Source organism: Nuphar pumila, chromosome 6 (assembly GCF_984573655.1).
Source record: "Nuphar pumila chromosome 6, dmNupPumi1.hap1.1, whole genome shotgun sequence".
Classification (NCBI taxonomy): Eukaryota; Viridiplantae; Streptophyta; class Magnoliopsida; order Nymphaeales; family Nymphaeaceae; genus Nuphar; species Nuphar pumila.
The window spans coordinates 100,724,374-100,745,899 of NC_143254.1; the positions used below are offsets into that span (position 1 = coordinate 100,724,374).

Here is a 21,526-nt window from a genome sequence, read left to right on the forward strand (position 1 = left end):
TCCTTCTTTCAATCTTCATTTGTGTTTGGAGGAATTTCACCAACGGAAGCCTTCTTGAATTTGGGGCAATCCGGACAAATATGGCCCGGTTCATAACAATTATGACAAATATTTTTTCTTCCTCCACCACCATTATTCTTCAAAAAATAGGGTGGTTTATATGATCTTACATTGTTGCCGAGTCTAAACACGGCATGAACTTCATCAACATCTCTTTTCACGGCCAAACGAGTTTCTTCTTGACACAAGTTGGCCAAAATGTCACTTAGAGGAGTAGAAGCCCTATGAAGAAGGGATCCTCTAAGTTGCTCAAATTCGGGATGAAGTCCATGAATAAATTGAAAAAAAAAAACTCTTTTTTTCTATTTGCTCTTGCCTCATGGCAATAACACTACCTTCCCATTGAGGTTCGAGAAGAACAAGTTCATCCCATAAAGAAGATAGGGCACTATAATAGTCCCTAATACTCTGATGCAGCGGCTGATGGTCTGCTGCAACGTATCTACTGGCTGGATTAGGAAATGTGACTCTCACGTTCAGCAATGGCCAGAAATAAGAGAAACAGTCACCCAAAATGATGGTGATTGTGTTAAACCTCCTTTTATTGAAATAGAGAACTTCAATGAACGAATAACAGTGTTGAACGATAAATGAAAATAGCAAACAATGCAAAGGAATCAGACAATAGGTAAAGAAAGTAAAAAAAATGTTGGAACGAAAAGGCTGCTGCCAAGGAATCAATCTTCTTCTCCTTTCGTAAAACCCTAGGAGAGGGTTTTAAATGGTCAGTTGGCGGATCCGGGTCTCGGGTCCAATCATGGATCCGAGACGAGATCCGGATCTTCTTCTTGATGGAACTGGATCCGGGTCACGGGTCTTGGGTATGGCCTGGGTCCATCCTGCCATGCATCATTCTCCCCTGGTGGGAAAGAAGTCGGCTCTGACGACTTGTTGTCTCCACAGTAAGCACATAGATCAGACACATTAGATGTAGGAGAAATGTACCAAGTTTCGGGCAGCCCAAGGAGGGAAGATCGGTCAGCTAGGCCCGCTAGCCGGGGCAACCCGGTCTCCTTGGTGGGAAGGAGAACTATCCTATGACCCTGAAAGACAAATGTGTACGTATTCCTACGGCCATCATGGATGGTCTTACGGTCAAACTGCCAGGGTCGTCCCAATAGGATGTGACACACACTCATGGGCGCCACGTCACACCACACTTCATCGTGGTAATGCTAACCCATAGAGAACCGAACTAGACAACGCAGGGTGATGGGCACCTCGTTGTCTTTCTTGAACCATGCCATTTTATAAGGTTGGGATAAATTTTCTATTTTTAAGTTCAAGGTGGACACGACACTCTCAGACACCATATTCTCGCACGCTCCAGTATCAATGATAATGTCACACGCACGCCCCTCACAGTTACACCGAGTTCTAAAAATATTATTTCGCAACGATTTTGTGGGGGGGGCGACTCTCGGGATGTGGTCAACACATGACGGATGGTTAACAAATTTTCGATGCTGCCATCGAACTCTACGACTTTCACCTCGTCATTCCCCTCAAAAAGCGACTCACCCTCGCTCTCACTATCGGACGCAGACTCAACAATGCCCTCTGCTAGATGAGTGTTCTTATTCATGGTGGGACACTTGGACGCAATATGACCTAACTCTTGACACCTAAAACAATGAACAATGGACTCATTGGGCTTACCCTTGGATCTGGTGTGGTACGCGGGTCCAGATTGATCAGGTTTGCTAAATTCTGGGCTAGGGGTAGACTTTGAGTCCTCCTTCCTAGGGGAGCTCGCTCCCCTGGTTGGGAAACTCGACTTGGGTTGACTGAACTGAACACTACAGGATGTCCTATGTTCTTGTCTCCTTTTCAGTTTCTCCCCTACATTCATAGCATAACTACTTGCCTGATCCAGTGACTCGACTGTGATACAACTGAAGTCGTCAAAAATAGCAGGACGGAGACCAGAAATATACCTCATGACCTGCTAGCGGGCGATCTCCTCGATCTGTACTCGTAGGGAAAGGAGATGGAACTCCGTAGTGTAATCCGCCACAGTATTGGTGCCTTGATGCAGGGTTAGATACTCCTTGTAGGCTCTCTCAGTGTGATTTGAAGGCACGAATTTTGATTGCATCAATCTCTGCATCTCTTCCCAAGTCTGTACACGCTCTAATTCCTGTCGCTCCCTTGACCGCTGCATCTCAACCCACCATGTTTGTGCTAGGCCTCTCAACCGAGTAGAGGCTAGGGAGACACGACGGTGCTTGGCGACATCGTGGTAGTCGAAGAAGAATTGGATGGCATATGACCAATCAAAGAACTGCTCTGCATCGAACCGACCTGGGAACTCTGGAAGCTCTAACTTCACCCATACGTGGAGGGGCACTTTGGTGCTCTCTGCTGTCGGGCCCCTACCATTCCTGCAGGATGCTCATTCCAGAAGGTGTCATCATCCCACACTGCTCCATCTTCGTGGTCTTGTTCGCCTGGCTGCTGTGGTTGGCGAATTCCGACTACCTGTTGTCGGCGCTCTGGTCGCGCCGGACCCTGCTGAGTCTGCCTCGGTCTGGCTGGCCCGCGGGCGGGAGCCATCTGTGGTCGGTGTTGTGGCACCGGTATGACAGGGGGTCCCAAGTAAGAGGGATGGGTCTCGGGTTCTAGGTGGGTAGGAATGACATAATATGGGTTTGGGTTAGGATACTGGAGTTGGGTCGGATATGGTACTAGATTCTGGATCAGAGTTGGGTTGAGGGTTTGGTTCTGGTTTGGGTCTAGGGTCTGGTTGGTATATTGTTGGGTTGATTCGCCCGATGGAATGTGGATCGGGTCTGTTCCTAAACTACTCGTCGGACCCAGATATGGATAGGTTGGATCGAGGGTCGAGTTGTGGGGATAAGAGGCTTGGTTTGAACTCGATCCACGATCCATATGATTATGGGTCTGGTTTTGACCTGACTCAAATCCAAACTGAAGCTCCGTCCGGGGCCGTTATGGGTTTGGGTCGGTATTGGATTCATTTTGGGGTTCAAAGATAATGGGTTGGGTTTGATTCGGGACGAACCGCGAACCAAACCCAATTGGGTTGGTTGGGTAAGGGGGTTCGGATCCCGGACCCGCTCTCGCTCCCAGGGACCCAAAGGGTGGTCCCCGAGATCCAGGCCTGGGTCCCGCTAAAAAATGTTCTGGCCCAAACCCTCTCGGGTTCGGACCCATCCACACGGGTCCGCCAGGTTCCACTCGCTGGTTGGTCGCCGCAAGGCCTCTGTGTGCGGGACTAGGAGAGAGAACAAGCTCCTTCCCGGGTCGAGTCGCTGCGCTGGGGCTTGCAGCGGGGTCCCGCGTGCTGCTGGGTTCTTGCAGACCAAACCCAACCTGCGGCAGACCCATAGGAAACCGAAACCTGGTCTGTGGTGCACTAGGACCCAAACCTACGGCAGGACCCGACGTGACGCTGGGTTCCTGCAGGCCCAGCCCTGCCTGCGGCATAGCCCCCATGACTCGAGGCCAAGGCAATACTGCACCCTCGACGTGGGGTTGCCCTGCCCTATTTTCTTGGTTCAGATGGAGGGTACCAACTGCGTGTTACGCCGCTGCTGTCGAACCCGGGAATGGAGGGGGGAATGCTGGTTGAGGGGCATCGACAAAGTCGGGCTGAAAGGGCGTCGGCTGGACTGCTTCCACGTATGCTACGACATCCAACGCAGCCCCCAGTCTTTGCCGTGAGGTCGCGGAGGGCTCCATCGGCGACTCAAGGGCAACGACTCTCCCTTCGACCCCATCAAGTCGTCGTGATATGCTTGCCACGTCCCGGCTGATACGCAACACATTTTCCTGCATCTTCGTCATCATCTCCATCATCCGCAACATCGGATCTGCGTTGTCGACATCCTCTTGCTCGATCACCGTCGCTGGATCGCCCCTCACCTCCAAAGCCATCTTGCGAACGAGGGGATAGGCGCTGGCTCTGATACCACTCTGATGCAGCGGCTGACGGTCTGCTGCAACGTATCTACTGGCTAGATTAGGAAATGTGACTCTCACGTTCAGCAATGGCCAGAAATAAGAGAAACAGTCACCCAAAATGATGGTGACTATGTTAAACCTCCTTTTATTGAAATAGAGAACTTCAATGAACGAATAACAGTGTTGAACGATAAATGAAAATAGCAAACAATGCAAAGGAATCAGTCAATAGGTAAAGAAAGTAAAAAAAAATGCTGGAACGAAAAGGCTGCTGCCAAGGAATCAATCTTCTTCTTCTTTCGTAAAACCCTAGGAGAGGGTTTTAAATGGTCAGCTAGTGGATCCGGGTCACAGGTCCAGTCATGGACCCGAGACGAGATCTGGATCTTCTTCTTGATGGAACTGGATCCGGGTCACGGGTCTTGGGGTATGGCCTGGGTCCATCCTGCCCTACATCATACTCATATCACCTTGCTTGGTAGCTCTTACCTTTTCTTGTAAAAAGAAATGCCTAGCAAGGTCTTTTGAGTGTACATGCCTTTTATAAAGAACAAAGCTTCATTAGCCTTCTTGAACTTTGCAAGATTTGCACAAATCTTTAATTCGACATTATTCATGAACCATGCTAGAATTTTAGCATGCTCACTTTCCCAATCTTCCATTTTTGAAGAGAAATCAAGAATAGCCTTCTCTTTTTCCTCTTCGTTTAATGCTTTCCTCATTTCCTTCAAATTTAGTTAACTTCAATTGTGGTTCCGGAATGGTTCCACACACATAACCCCAAAGTTTTTTTACCTTTGAGGTTATTTTCCATAGCGGCCTCCCACATTCGGTAATTGGTCCCATCCAATTTGAATGAGAGGTCAATTTTTGCATCCTTGTTGGCCATTTATAGAAAAAGAGTTAGAAAGTAAGAAAGATGAGTGATATTACTTGTCAAGAGAGGATCCGATGAAGCTTTCTCAACCAAGGCTTTGATACTATGTAATGAAGTGCCAAAAGAGTGAGGTGATATCTCTAAGAGCAAGCACGAAAGCACGCACATACACAAGAAGCCACTAAAGGGCAAGATTGCAACAAACCACAAAAGTGGTAAAACACACAAAATAAGGTGAAAAAATATATTCCACTCACATAAGGCTTCACAAGAAGCTTAAAGAATACATGGGGCCAAGCCCCTTATTTATACACACTAAGGGACCCAAGGAGGGGCTCCCATAGAGTCGTTGGAGCCCCTCCAACGGTCATATTTATGACCGTTGGAGGGGTCCAACGACTCTTTGTGAACCCCTCTCAACCAATAAAGAAAGAAAAGAAAAAAGGTAAAAAGAAAAAGAGTATATCTTTTAGGATATGCGTGTACAATATGAAAAGACTAATTTGCCCCTATTGGGTATTACAAAATAAATATATATTTATATATGTAGATAGACACATAGACATATATATGTAATATATATATATAACATATTTTAACATTCTAAAGTATCTTTAACAAAAGATTAGTATCCTATGACTCCTTTTCTCCAAAGTATAAAGCTTGTAGTTGTAATGAAATACAAGTGCCAAAAAAATTAATGTCACAAAGTGACTACAAGAACGTACAATCACATAAATACAATGTCTCTAATGGACAAGATACAATATGCCACAAAGGGCAAACAAGAAACATACACAAGGGAGAAGAGAACTTAAAATAATATAGAAGCCTTTATTGAAATGCTTAAACAAGCATAGCAAATAATGGGGGAGAAGACCCCTTTAAATACACCACAAGAGGGGGCCAAGGGGAGCTCCCAAAGAGTTATTGGGAGGGTCCCAATGACTCTTAGGGAAGCCCCTTTTTACCCCTTTAACAAATCAAAAAGAAAAGAAAAAAATAAAAATACAAAAATATCCCTAATGGACATGAATATTTATAAAAAGGTGAAAAGACTAAATTGCCCTTAATGGGCATTATAAAAGATATATATATAACATCCATACATCTTAACACCCCCCCCCCTTCAAACTGACAGTGAGATCACCGAGAGTTTGCTTAGGAGAAAGTAGAAACAGGGTGATGGCAAGGCTTTTGTGAAGAAATCTGCTAGGTGATACTCTGAAGTAACATATGGTAGTTGAATTGTGCCCCATAAAAATTCATCTCTAACATAATGACGGTCTATATCGATGTGCTTCATTCGTTTATAGAAGGTGTGATTGCTAGCAATGTAGATGGTACTCTTATTGTCGCAACACAACTTCGAAGGAGTAGAGATAATGACTCCCATATCTTTGAACAGACTTCTCAACCAGACAAGTTCAGTGGTAGTTGTGGTTATCGCCCTATACTCAGCCTTCGTAGAAGATAAGAGACACCTTCTGTTGTTTCTTACATCTTCAAGAGATTAATGATTCTCCAAGAAAAGAAAAGCGCAATAACCTGTTGTAGAAATACAATCATTGGGGTTACCAACCCAATAAGAGCCAGTATAAGCAATTAAATTAAGAGATAAAGAAGAAGATAAAAATAGTTCTTTGGTTATAGTTTCCTTCAAATATATGATACTTCGTATGACGGCAGCCATGTGAATGGTAGTAGGAGTATTTTGAAATTGACTTGCACAGTGAATAACATGAGCAATATATGGCCTGATAATAGACAAATATGTTAGTGATACAATTAGTTGACGATAAGAAGTGGGATCTTCTAAAGGAGTTTCATCATTGGCTCTCATCTTAGCGTTGATCACTTCTGGAGTCTCCACTTTCTTTTTGTCAGTTAAGCCAGACCTAGCAATAATATCTTATGCAAGCTTCATCTGAGACAGAACATATCCCTGAAGAGAATATACAACTTCGATCCCTAAAAATACCTTAGAAATCCAAGGTCAGACATATCAAAATTGTTTTTAAGAATATTTTTAATAATCTCAATGCCCTTTTTATCATTTCTAGTGATGTTTATGTCATCAACATATAATAATAAAATAGTTATGTGATCACCTGCATACTTAAAAAAAAGAGCAGTATCAGTATAACAAGAGGTAAAATCATTATCAAGAACAACTTTACTATAGCGATTATATCAAGCTTTTGGAGCTTGTTTAAGACCATAAAGAGCTTTATTGAGTTTAAGAATTTTTCCTTTCTCAATCTCAAGACCCGGCGAAGGATCCATATAGACTTATTTACAGATGTTCTCATTTAAAAAGACATTTTTGACATCTAGTTGATCGATAGGCCATTGTTTAATAGACGCTAAGGCTATTAAGGTTCTTACACTAGTCATCCTAGCAACTGGAGCAAAGGTTTCCTCATAATCAATTTCATATTCTTGTGCATACCTTTTAGCAACTAACCTAGCTTTGTATCTTTCTAATATCCCATCATTGTGAGTTTTAACTTTATAAACTCATCTACATCCAATAGCCTTTTTTCCTAAAGGGAGACCTACAATTGTCCAAGTATTAGCTTTGTTGAGTGCTTCTAACTCAAGTCTCATAGCATCAATCCAATGTGGATGTTGCTTAGCTTCTTTAAAATTGGAAGGCTCACGATAGAAATGGATGATCATTAGACAACAACAACAACAACAACTACGCCTTCATCCCAAAACAATTGGGGTCAGCGATATGAACCAAAAAGAAATTCATTTTGGGTCTTCCACATGAATCATTTTCCTCCGATCATTAGACAAATTCTATAATTTGGAGAAAAGGAATCATATGACACAAATTTTTGAGGAGGTTTACTATTCCTAGAAGATCGCCTAGGTAGGGATTCTTCAACTTGATCTTCCAAAGAAATGTCTTGAGAATATATATCGAAAGCATTTTGATGTTCATTGCCCTCTCGCCGAGTATACACATGTATATAATTGGGATTCTCATTGTGAGAATCATCATTTTGATGCAACAAAGCATCATTTTGATGAGAATTGTCATCACAAATAGTATTATTAAAATCTTTAGACTTATTTCTAGGCAATAAGTTAAAGAGGAAAGAATAATCAACCTCTTCCTTAGAATTTTGAAATTCAAATCCATTTTGTTCTTCAAGAAAGGTCATATTTTTTGAAACATAAAGTTTGTTATTTTTAATATCATAACACGTATACCCCTTTTGATTTTCACCATAGCCAATAAAAGCATATTCAAGAGCTTTTAGGGAAAGTTTATCTTGTCTTTAAAAAAGAACAAAGCATTTACAACAAAAAATTCTTTGGAACAATTTTTCAAAAGGAGAAACATTTTTTAAGGATGAGGAAGGCATCTGATTTATAAGATAAGTTGCGGAAAGAGCGACTTCAACCCAAAAGTTCTTTGAAATATTGTTAGAAACAAGAAGAGTTCTTGTTGTTTTAATAAGATGCCTATGTTTTCTTTCGGCAAGACCACTTTGTTGAGGAGTTTTAGGACAAGATCTTTGATAAATAATGCTATTTTGTTTAAGATAGTTTTGAAATTCATTTGACGTGTATTCACCTCCGAAATCAAATCTAAAAATGGCTAGATGGGTTAGTTTCGAATGGGTTAGTTTCGCGAAAAACTGTAGGTGCACAAGAGAGAATACAAGGAACTGAATTATGTAAATTTAATTCAGTAGGTTACGCAGTTTAAAGCAGATATGCAGTCAAATAGGTAAGAAATGCACGAGGTAAAATAGTGCAAGCGCGTAAGTAGTACAAGCGAATAAGTAGTGCAAGCGAGTCAGTAGTGCAAGCCAGTCAATAATGCAAGCAAGTCAATAGTGCAAGCGAGTCAGTAGTGCAAGCGAGTCAATAGTATAAGCAAGTCAATAGTGCAAGCGAGTTAGTAGTGCAAGCGAGTCAATAGTGCAAGCGAGTCAATAGTGTAAGCGAGTCAGTCGAACCTACGACCAGTGTGAACAGACCTTATGTTTCGATAATTACTATCCTGCGGGTACGCGCAGGCAAAATATAGAAACAACTGAGACTAGTTCGGGCGTCTGTTATTCTATGTATTTTCAATAACCCGAATAGCTAGTTGAGTCCGCTCCAAAGGGACGGCTTTAGCCGAGAGAGGATTCCCCAAAGGAGGCAGTGCCACGGATGCATCCAACTTCTGCAGAAGTGTTGAGCTAACTATTGTAGCCCCTTTCCCCTAACTCCAATGACTGGGGAGGCCGGATTGTTGCCCGTAGGGTGGTTGTTAACAACCTGTCCATTGGAGTTTGTACTGCTCTGTCCTCTCCCTTGACAGACACATAGAAGCGAATAGGTACGTTAGGGGTTCCTTAACTAACGACCCATTCTATGCTGTGGTCTTTAAACCACTCGAGCATCTTGCCTGTGAAGGCGAATGTGAGGTCATTTATGTGATTACAGCATTGTGCATTTAGCACTGTTCGAGGTCACACGACCGTCTCATTCGATCATCGCAGTACTAGACGTGTCGTGCACGACTACAAGTACTCTAGGATGAAGGGGGGTATAGCTCCTCAATAGAAGCCTCAACAGGAGTGTTTCACAAAGATGTAAAGTTTGTCTACCTTACTTTATCCTTTGAAACAACAGTACCTTGTGCCCATATTATACGTGATTTTCTCGAATCACATCCGCTATCGGGGTATCTACATGTCTCGCATGACTCGATACCGGCCTCGATAGACGGGATACGGGTTTCTCAACAGAACACCGGCTAAGAAGTTCGCTCGAACCCCCAATTCGTGATCACCTGAGATATGCCAAAAAGGCGAGCAGAACCAGCCAGTCACTTCCTTCCAAATGCTTTGATTTGGAGCAGTCTTTGATGCTTTTGCACAACTCCCTAAATCTCAAGTCGACTCTGCAGGACTGCGCACACTAAGAGCCAGGATCCTTGCGAGGTATCCCTCTCCTTAGAAGAGGATGTGTCGCTCGCTCCCGACTGAACTCGTGTCGCACGAGGGAGAGTGATAAATGCCTCTTGCATCCTCCGCGAGGATGCCCTTAAGAGATACGCAAAGAGCAAGAACTTGCACGTCATCTGCAATAGCAAGGCAATACCAACACATATGCAAAAGCAAAAGCCTAGGCGCAGAGCGCGATGGCAAGGTAAAGAGCAAGGATTGCGAAACCGCATCCTTGAGTGAAGTGTATAATCGTATAAATAAATATATATATATATATATATATATATATATATATATATATATATATATTCATTTAATGGTCGTTTTTAGTTTAATTGAACTTAATTCAATCATCCAAGTCTTCTGTGCAATCTTCTCCTACCTTAGAGAGTTGCGAGTTCGCTGGCGTCTGCGGATGTACACGATTGACGGCTTGGGTCGCAGAACGCGAGTGGGATCCGTCGTAGCTGCAAATATGCGATATTAACATGCAACCCAGACAAAAGAAAAAGCAAGGAGAAGGCTCGACTTCTCCGATGGATAGGGTTGGGGCCAACTGTCCCAATTGCCTTGAAAAAAGAAAGGATGGGGCAGGGCCAAATGACCTTTGCTGCCAAAAGAGGGATGTAGTCAATGCGAGCAGATGACTCACGTTTACTAGGAATTCCTCGTTGGAGACCAACAATTGTAATGATTTGTCCCCATCACGATGTAGCTTCCAAAGATTTCCCGGGCCTGCCGGCCAAGGGTATAAGCTCGCGCACAAAAGGCAGGGGCCATCGGCCCCTGCTGGCAAACAAAAAGGCAGAGGCCATGGCCCCTGCTGGCAAACAAAAAGCCAGGGGCCATCGGCCCCTGCTGGTAGACAAAAAGGCAGGGGCCATCGGCCCCTGCTGGCAATCAAAAAGGCAGGGGACATCGGCCCCTGCTGGCAATCAAAAAGGCAGGGGACATCGGCCCCTGCTGGCACATCAAAAAGGGGATAGGGAGGAGGAACTTGGCCCCTCCCCTACCGTAACGAAGCAAGGAGGGGGTTCAGCCCCTCCCCTGCCGTAACGAGAGAAGGGAGGAGGCTCAACCCCCCTCCCCTACCGTAACGGAGAGCAGAGAGGGGTGTCGTGCCCCTCCCCTGCTAAAAGGAGGCTCAGGGAGGGGGTTTGACCCCTCCTGTGGCCACACAGAGAAGTGAGAGAGAGAGAGAGAAGAGAAAGAAGGAAAAGAGGAAGCGGTGGCGTACCAGGGGGGTTTCGGAGGAAGCTCGCCGAAGAGGAGCTCGCTGGAGGGAAAGCGGGGTCGCCGATGTCGATGGCGACTGTTGGGGGTCGCCGATGTCGGTGGGTGGACGAGCGAGAGAGAGAAACCAAGAGAGAGGGAGACAAGAGTGTCGGTGAGGGAGAGAGTCGGGGACGAGAGGGTGAGAAAGAGAGAACAGAGAGCGAGAGGCGGTGAGGGGGGGTTCGTAACCCTCCTCCCGCCTGCCTCGCTGTCTTTTAATGACAGCGAGGAGCGGTGGCCCGGGTCGGATCCGGCCCAAACCAAAACTTCTTCTTCTTCTTCTTCTTTTTTTGTTATTACAAGTAGCCTCTCACATGATCGATTTCCTATTCTGATAATACAGGTACAACCTCTATAGCTATGAGTTTTATACATCATGATATAACTAGGCCACATTTATCTGAATCAGAATTTTATATGTGAAGTGGAAAACCAAGAGGTGCACCCACGATTCATCAATGGTGAATAGTAAGTCACTGGCATTTCATAACTTCTTCTAGACATTGGCATTTGAAGAGAAAATTGTTCATGGTTCATCTCCACCCACAATTTGATGAAGGTGTTAGACGTAGTGTTTTTGAGTAAGATGAAATAATCTGGACGTTTCTGAGAACCAATGGTGTTTTTGTAATTTTCTGTTACGGTAGGATTATTTTGGTAATTTTGCTCTAAACGACCCAGGACTGTTTGTACATAAGAAAATATGTATATTATGTGAGGGTGTTTGTATATGCTATCTTTTATCCCTATTATATAATGAGTCTAATAGATAGGACACCCCCCCAAGTGTGGACATTTTCCATTGCTCTCTTGACTGAACATGATTGTTCCTTCTCTCTCTATGGATTTTCTAATATTATTATATCAAAGCATCACGCATACTGCATATTGCACATTAAAGTGCCATTCAAGTTATGAAATGACAACTGAAGTTAACCACTTGTGCACACCTGTAGTACGAAAGCTGAAGATGACAAAGAAAGAGCAGCACCAATCACTATAGCCTCATCAACACTCCTTATATTGACCTGCATTTTGCTAGAACCAAACATTTAGAAGAATTGTACATGCATGGCTGTCAAAATTCACTAGAATAAATACAATATATAAAAGCTTATTTTGAAATATTGTACAAATATTATTCTCTACAAGTGAAAAAGCAACAAGCACAGTAGTTCTGGAATTAGCATAACTCATAAAAGCATTATAAATCAATTGGCATTTCAGAAATTCATGTTTATCTTAGATAAACATAACAAGGAGCACTTGTTGGAAAGAGGTGATACAAGCTCATTAATGACCATAAAGCAGAATGAAGCAGATTCTCACAAAAGAGTAAGCCAGAAACAAAGATTTTTATCTAACCCACATAAAGTTACAAAACATGCATGTAAGCATGAGAAACAACTGCCTAACCTTGAGATATTCCACATAAAAAAATAATAACAAGTCTTTATTTCACTATTTAGGAGTTCTGAAATATTCCATGCAATGGAGATTTCTTAAATTCACTCATTTTCACTTTCATTTTTTTAATTTTATCTTATTTTTGGCTTTTCTGAACTTTAAGAAATCAAAGTTTTCCCAGGTCTTTCTGGCTAAAATAACTTTCTTTAAAACACCTTGAGATATTCCATATAAAGAATATTCTTGAAAGCCAATCTTAACAGCCTAAAATTGCAACAAGAATAACTATTGGCTTACTACAAAAATTACATGATTAATGAAGGAGATCCAAGTCATATATATGTTGGGTTAAAGAAAGTCACACATCTCTTTATTCAACTTTGAGAATATGAAATGCCATCTATCCTAGCTCTTTCCCATGAAACTTTGAACCAAATAATTCTTTGACTTGACAAATATGATACTGATTGGAGTCTGCGAAGAGAATTTCATCAACACATAGAAGTACAATAATGAAACTATGGGAGAAATATAAGACAAAAAGGGAACAGTCTACTAAGCTTTTGTTACAAAACCATGTTCTCTAAGGCTTTCAAATGTCCAGAATTTGCATTTTTCAGATACAACACTTAGTAGAAGGATAACCTGGACGTCGCTCCATGAAAACTTTCTTGTAGTGAACCCCCAATAAAAAGACATTTTGACATCAAGATCATGCAATTGCCAATTAATCTCAAAGCTAAATAAAAATGGTCAGCATTTGACAGCAGAATTGAATACCTCATTGTAATCTACATCATGATTTTAGGTAAATTCTTTTATAAGGAGTTGCATTAAGGTCTTTACCACCATCAGCCTTGTATTCAATTTTGTATACCACTTTCAACCCACAACATCCTCATTGTTATATATATATATATATATACATCTTCATGTATATGTATATGTATATATATATATATATGTGTGTGTGTATTCTAGGGAAAATATGTATTTTTTCCCTTTTCTTATTTGTATTGATTTTTTTTATTATAGGACAAAAATGCCATCTAAGGGCATTTTTGTCCTTTTCAGTTCGCCATTAGGCTAGTCCAATGTCTAGGGCTAGCTCAACTAGCTGTTGGACTAGCCAAACGGCTAGCTGAGCTCTCTTATCCCTCCTCTCTTATGTATATATATATATGGGGATATTTTCCCCTTTTTCTTTAATGTTTTTTCTCAAGCATTTCAATTAATAAAATTTGCATTTTTTATCTTGTGTGCTTGTGAGTATGTGCCCATTAGTGGTTGTTGTGTTTTGTCCTTAGTGGCTATTGCAATATTGTGGACTCTTTTGTATTTGTGACCTCTTGTATTTTACCTAGTGAGCCTTATGTATTCTTGGTGCTCTTTGATTCCATTACATGGTATCAGAGCCAATAGGATTTTTTTATTCTATTTGCTTTGTTTTGAGGTGTATTCTCTCTTGGTGGTCTTGCCTTCATTCGCTCTGTTCGCAGGAAAAAATTCTTGTGTCTTTGTGACCATGGCCGTGTTAAAATGTAACCCTCCATATATATACATATATACTATGTATATATGTACATATATCGCTCTCTCTATATATAAATATATATATATTGATATATCATTGTAAAACCCAACAAGGATATTTTTGTCTTTTTACCTTTTTACACATATTTCAATTGAAATATGGCTGTATTTTTACATTTCTTTTTCTTTTCTTTTCTTCCCTTTATTTCTCTTTTTTATTTTGTCTTTTTGTATCCACCTTGGGGGGCCCAATGTAGTCGTTGGGCCCCTCCAACGGTCACAAATGTGACCGTTGGAGGGGCTACAATGATCATTGCAGCCCCTCCAAGTGCCTTTTTTGTTATAAATAGGGGACTTCCCCTTGTATTTAGAATATACTTGAGGGAGCTTTAGCTCCATTGTAAAAGGGTTTTTACCCTATTTTTCATAATAAAGAAATATTCTTTTAGCCTTTTGGCTTAACCCCTTTGTGGGTTTATGGGTTTAACACTTTATGTGCTTTTGGTTGCCCCTTAGTGGGTCTGTGTATTTGCACCTTAAGTGTGCATTTATGGGTTCATTATCAAACCCTTTGTTTTCTTACAGGCCGAAGGAGAGTTGAAGATCGAGCTTTCTTTCAAGTTGAATGGCACAAACTACTTGATGTGGGCCTTGGCAATAAAGAACCATCTCAAGGGAAAAAAGTTATGGGGATATGTAAGTGGATCTATTCCTGAACCCCAACTCAAACTCACGAAGGTGGAAGGTGATCTAAGGCTCTTGAAGGTGATGAAAGAACGAAGGCGAGTCAACAATATCAAACCCAATTGGAAGATTGGGAAAGTGAACATGCTAAGATCTTGGCAAGGTTCATGAATAATGTTGAACTAAAGATTTGTGCTAACATTGCCAAATTTAGAAAGACAAATGAAACATGGATCTTCTTAAAGGAAATATACACTAAAAAAAGATCTTGAACGCCAATATTTTTTGCAAGAGAAGGTCCGTTCAACCAAGCAAGGATACATGAGTGTATGTGATTACTATAACACTATCTCCTTTGTGGGATGATCTTGTTCTACTTGAACCCCAATGGGAAGGATCTACCATCGAACTAAGCGGAAAACAAGTTGAAAATGAGCACTTCTTTCAATTTCTTCATGGACTTTACTTGGAGTTTGAATAAGTTTGGGCTTCATTGCTTCATAGAACATCCCATCCTCTCTTAAGTGAAGCTCTCACAGAAATATGCCAAGAAAAAACTTGTCTTGGCATGACTAAGGAGGAAGATGAGGTGAAAGTCGTGTCAAGACTGGGAAACAACATGAGGACCTACAAGCCTCCTCACTTTGAGAGACAAAACAATGAATGAACGAGAAGAATTATTTGCCACTTTTGCAATGAGCTGGGACATATCAAACCTGATTATCCTAAGCTCAAAAAGAAAGTGGCCTCTGATGGAGAGAAATCCACCAAAGCTAGTGATGATGCAAAGAAATGAGGTGATCTCAAAGATTTATTCATCGCTCAATTGGCGGAAGCTCTTAAACACTTTTTGAAGGCAAATACCTCTACTCCATCCACATTTGTTGTCACGGTTTTATCTATATCTCCTCCCGGTATGTCTTCTTCGATACTTGACTCAGGAGCTTCTTTTCACATGACACCTAATGTATCTCTACTATTCAATCAATACACTAACTCTCATACATATTTTGTTTCAACCGTTGATGGGACCTTTTTAGAAATCAAAGGAATTAGAAATTTGAAAAGTCTTAAAGAATTCTAAAGAAATTTTTTGTTCCCAAAATTAGAATTATTTCAAAATTGAACTTAAACTTATTTTCGATTTTGCAAATTTTTTTACCATGGATGTAAAGTCTCCTCATCTAAGGGTTGCTTTGTGTAGAATTTTCAGTCAGGGAAGTTGATTGGGCAAGGCCATATGAGAGGAGACCTCTACTACATGAACTTTTTGTCTCTCCCTTCTAAATCTCTTTGTAATTATGTTTAAGACAAAGATATTGTTACTTGGCATGAAAACTTGACCATCTAAGTACTTCAAAATTGTATCTATTTTCTTTTTTGGAAAAGTTGTAATAAAAAAAAGTTCATTTGTAATGATTGCATTCTTGAAAAAATGCACTCTTCCTTTTCTAAATAAAACTTTTGTTTCCAAGAAACCTTTTGAGTTGATGCACTCGAGTGTGTGGGGACCCACACAGGTCATGTCAAAGAGAAAATATTCTTATTATGTTATCTTTATTGATGATTACACTATATATGTGTGAATCTACTTCCTTAGGTTTAAATCGGATGTCTTCACACTTTTTAAAGAATTTCACATGCTTATTAAAGACCAATTTCAAACAAATATTTTCATTTTTCGCTTCCATTCGGGTGAAGAATACATGTCAAATGAATTTCAAAACTATTTGAAACAAAATGAGATTGTTTGCCAAAGATCTTGTCCAAAAATTTTCCAACAAAATGGTCTTGCAAAGAGAAAACATAGACATATAGTTGAGATAACTAGAACCTTACTCATTTCAAAAAAAGTCGCTAAGAATTTTTGGGCCGAAGTTGCGCTTACTGCTTCTTAATAAATAGAATGCCTTCTTCACTTAAAAACATTTCACCCTTTGAAAAATTATTCAAGATGACTTCAAATTTAAAAAGATTAAGAGTTTTTGGATGCAAGTGCTTTGTACTTTTTCAAGAAAATAACAAACTTTCACTAAAAGCAATCGAATGTGTGTTTATTAGTTATGGGGAAAATAAAAAAGAATATAAATGTTATGATTTGAAAATTAATAAATTGTATGTCTCTAAATATGTAGCTTTTTTAGAAGAAGAAAATGGATTTGACAAAGATAAGCCTAAGGAGGAAGTAGATTACTCATTTCTTTTTTATCTTTTACCTAAAAAAGGAAGTGAAGCATCTAGTTCAAATAATCATGATAGTGTTGAATGAATTGATGACGAGATTTATAATGATATGATTGAGGATAACTCACTTGATAACAATGAAACATCTCATGAGCTTCATGTTTACTCCTGGCATGAGAGTGAGGATCAACCATGTGCTTTTAAAAAATATTCACAAGGTCAATCATTAGAAGGACCTAGCCTTAGGATATAATAGGAGTCTAGACCTCCCTATAGGTTTGTATCCTATGAATCTTTTTTGCCAAACTATAAAGTTTGTTTATGTAATGAAATGAAAAATAGAATGCAAGAGAGTGCCTCTTATGGGATTACAAGAACACAATATCAAATAGCACTAAGACCACTTATGGGCCAACACAAAAGCACACACAGATACGCCACACAAGGGCCAAGAACACACTTAAAATATAGGATTTTTGTATAACAAAATGCTTGAGAAAGCATTAACTTTACAAGGGGAATACCCCTATTTATACACAACCAAGGCCCTTGAGAGCCATTGGGACACTTTCTAACAACTAGAAATAGAGCCGTTGGGGAGGTCTCAATGACTCTATGGGCTGATTACAATTATGCCCTCAACATTAAACTAAATACCTAGTTTGTAAAAATAAAAATAAAAAGACTGGTGTACCCTAATGGGCACAACCTTTTACAAAGCTGTGAAAAGATAGAAATACCCCTATTCGGTATTTACCTATCACAATGATAAAGTATATGTATATATATATATATGTATATGCACATATGCATATATGCATATCTTAACACCTTCCTCAAACTCACAGTGCCACAACAGAGAGTTTGCTAAGGAGAAATTGGAATCTTGATGACGAAAGTGCTTTGGTGAAGAAGTCCGCCAATTGATACTCGGATGATACATATGGTAGTGTAATATTCTTCTTCAAGAATTCTTCGCTGACATAATGACAACCCATTTCAATGTGTTTGGTCTGCTCATGAAAAGTGTGATTGTCGACGATATAAACTGCACTTTTGTTGCCACAACATAATCTTGAAAGTTCTTTTACGTGAACTCCCAAGTCTTATAGTAATTACATCAGCCAAACCAACTCAAAGGTAGTGGTTGTCATAGCTCGGTACCCTACTTCTGTAAAGGACAATGACACATTTTGTTGTTGTTGTAATGAAAGACGCAGAAGCACCAACATGTGAATAGAGGAGTAGCAAGGAAGCCAACAACACAAGCACACAATGTGCAAAAGAGAACACAAGCACAATACAAGTGCAAATAACCCACTAAGGGGTGAAAAGCCTACAAAGACAAAAAACAACTTTATTGAGAGGGAGAAAAGCAGAGGCTAAAAACCATACAAGGAGGAGGGAGGAGCCCTCAATTTATAGAGGAGGGAGAACCCAAGGGACCACATAGAGGGGCTCCCTTCTAGCCGTTGGGAGCCCCAAATGGTCATATTTATGACCGTTTGGGGGCCCCAACGACTAGAAAGAGCCTCCCCCCCATGCGGTCAAAATACAATAAATAAAAAAGAAAAAAAAGAAAAAGTAAAAGTAAAAGTAAAAAAACCTAAAATGAAAAGTACATTAAAATTACCAAAATACCCCTATCGGGTATTTTGGTTAAACAACATATATACTTATAATATATATACGAATGTATGTATATATTTAAGTATATATTTTAACACCCCCCTCAAACTTTACGGGGAGAAGACAAAAAGTTTGTCAAGAAGGAACATAAATCTTGGAGCTGGGAGAGCTTTGGTGAAGAAGTCTGCTAATTGATACTCTGAAATAACATATGGCAATGAAATTGTCCCTTTAAGGTATTCATCTCGAACATAATGACAGTCCATTTCAATATGCTTTGTATGCTCGTGAAAAGTATGGTTGCTAGCAATATAAATCGCACTCTTGTTGTCGCAACACATCTTGGTGGGAGTAGAAATGAAGATGCCCATGTCACTGAGGAGACTTCTAATCCATATGATTTCCATAGTTGTTATTGTCATTGCCCAATATTCGGCTTCAGTGGAAGAGAGGGAAACTTTTTGTTGCTTCTTACACCACCAAGAGATAAGTGATTCCCCTAAGAAAACACAAAAACCTGTGATTGAGATTCAATCATTGGGACTTCCTCCCCAATCAGCATCAATATAAGCATTTAATTCAAGAGATGAAGAAGAGGATAAGAAAAGCCCTTTGGAGATGGTGTTCTTGATGTAGCGCACAATCCTCATCACAGCCGCCATATGTACAGTAGTAGGAGCATGCTGAAACTGACTTGCAACATGAACCGCATGAGCTATATCCAGACGGGTGATGGATAAGTAAGAGAGCCAATTAGTTGGCGATAAGGCGTAAGATCTTCAAGGAGCACACCATCTTCAAGTCTGAGTTTTGCATTTATAACTTCAGGGGTCTCAACTCTTTTTTCATCAGAAATCTCTGACTTGGTACAAATATCAGCTGCCAATTTCATTTGAGATAAGATATATCCACGAGGAGAATATGCCACTTCAATACCTAAAAAATATCTCAAGTAACCCAAGTCAGACATATCAAAAGTTTTCTTCAATATAAATTTAACCTCATCTACTCCCTTTTGGTCATTTTCAGTGATGATCATGTCATCAACATACAGAAGAAGAATGATTATAAGATCACATGTTTTCTTAACAAAGAGAGCAGTGTCAGTATAGCAAGATATAAAACCCAAATTAATCAAACCATTGCTAAATTTGTCATACCATGCTTTAGGGGCTTGTTTAAGACCATATAATGCCTTTTTCAATTTTAAGACTTTTCCATATAGATTCATACCTGGAGGAGGTTCCATATAAACCTCTTCATTAAGATCACCATTTAAGAATGCATTCTTCACATCAAGTTGAAAGATGGACCATTTCTTAATAGAAGCAACTGCAATAAGAGCTTGAACACTAGTCATTCGAGCAATAGGGGCAAATGTTTCATTATAATCTACCCCGTATTCTTGAGCAAATCCTTTTGCAACCAATCGGGCATTATATCTTTCTAAAGACCCATCACTTTTGGTTTTTACCTTAAAAACCCATCTATACCCGATGGGTTTCTTACCTTTTTGAAAATCAACAACTTCCCATGTTTGCTCCCTTTCAAGGGCATTTAGTTCAAGTTCCATAGCCTTAATCCAATGGTCATATTGTTTAGTTTCATGGTAATGAGTTGGTCCATGAAAGGAATGCAAAGCCAACAGACATGCTCTAAAATTTGGTGAAAAAGATTCATAGTAAACAAATCTATTTGGTGCTTTAGTTACACGACTTGACCTTCTTTGAGATGATTCTGTAATGAAGTGCCAAATGAAAAGAGCAACGTCTCCAAGCGAAAGCACGGACATACACAAAATGCCACTAAAGGGCAAAATAAACCACAAAAGTGGTCAAGCACAAAAAGAAGATAAAAAATATATCTCACTTCATAGAATGCTTCAAAGGAAGCTTAAGGAATACATGGGGCTGAGCCCCTTATTTATACACAGCAAGGGACCCAAGGAGGGGCTCCCATAGAGTCGTTGGAGCCCCTCCAACGGTCATATTTATGACCGTTGGAGGGGTCCAACGACTCTATGTGGACCCCTCTCAAATGTAAAAAAAGAAAAAGTAAAAAATACAAAAAAGGAAAAGGAATAAAGGAAAAAAGAAAGAAAAGAAAAAGCATATCAAGGATATGCGTGTACAGGTGAAATGATAGAAATACCCCTGTGGGGTTTTACAAAATATATATATATATATATTTATATATATAGATAGACACGTAGACATATATATATCATATATATGTATATGTGTCGTAATCGATATATATAGATATATATATATATATAAATATACATCATATTTTAACAGATTCTTCCATTGTGTTATTTTGAGAGTATCTCTCAAGAGCACAAGGAGGATTTTCCTCCTCTTCTGGAATAAACTTGAATTTGCCTTGATATAGGTTCATTTGTATCTTCGTGTTGTTCATTATACAAATCATCTACATGCATTTCTTGTTGTTCATTAATGGTTTCTTCAGGACTATTATCTCGAGGTAATAAATCAAACAGGAAAGAGTGATCAACCTTTTCATTTGATTTGTGCGAAAATCCATTTTCATCTTCTAAGAAGGTGACATCCTTTGAGATATACAATTTTTTATTTGTTATATCAAAGCACCTATAACCTTTTTGTTTTTCACCATACCCCAAAAATATACATTTAATTGCCCTTGGAGAAAGTTTATCATTTTTACGAGTTAAGACAAAACACTTACACCCAAAAAACCTTAGCCTTTGGTAACCAGGAGTCATGTTGTAAAGTTTTTCAAATGGAGAAAGATTTTTTAAAGTAGATGAAGGTATTCGATTAATTAAGTATACAGAAGTTAGAATTGCCTCAGCCCAAAAGGATTTTGGGATGTTTTTCGAAATCAACAAGGTTCTAATTGTTTCTATTATGTGTCTATGTTTTCTTTCCGCAAGACCATTTTGTTGCAGAGTGTTAGGACAAGAACGTTGATGACAGATTCCATTTTCCTTTAAATAATTTTGAAA

The 21,526-nt window shown here is 39.9% G+C and overlaps 1 protein-coding gene across 3 annotated transcripts in view; it reads right to left on the reverse strand.

Annotated features, from left to right (window-relative positions):
* LOC149835415 (K(+) efflux antiporter 3, chloroplastic-like) overlaps window positions 1–21,526 on the reverse strand; it is a 119,194-nt gene that overhangs the window by 17,257 nt on the left and 80,411 nt on the right. For all 3 annotated transcript variants that reach the window (XM_090008492.1, XM_090008493.1, XM_090008494.1), the window contains one exon: window positions 12,051–12,128. In XM_090008492.1, the coding sequence (XP_089864618.1) occupies window positions 12,051–12,128 (78 nt within the window). The remainder of the gene's footprint in view (window positions 1–12,050; window positions 12,129–21,526) is intronic.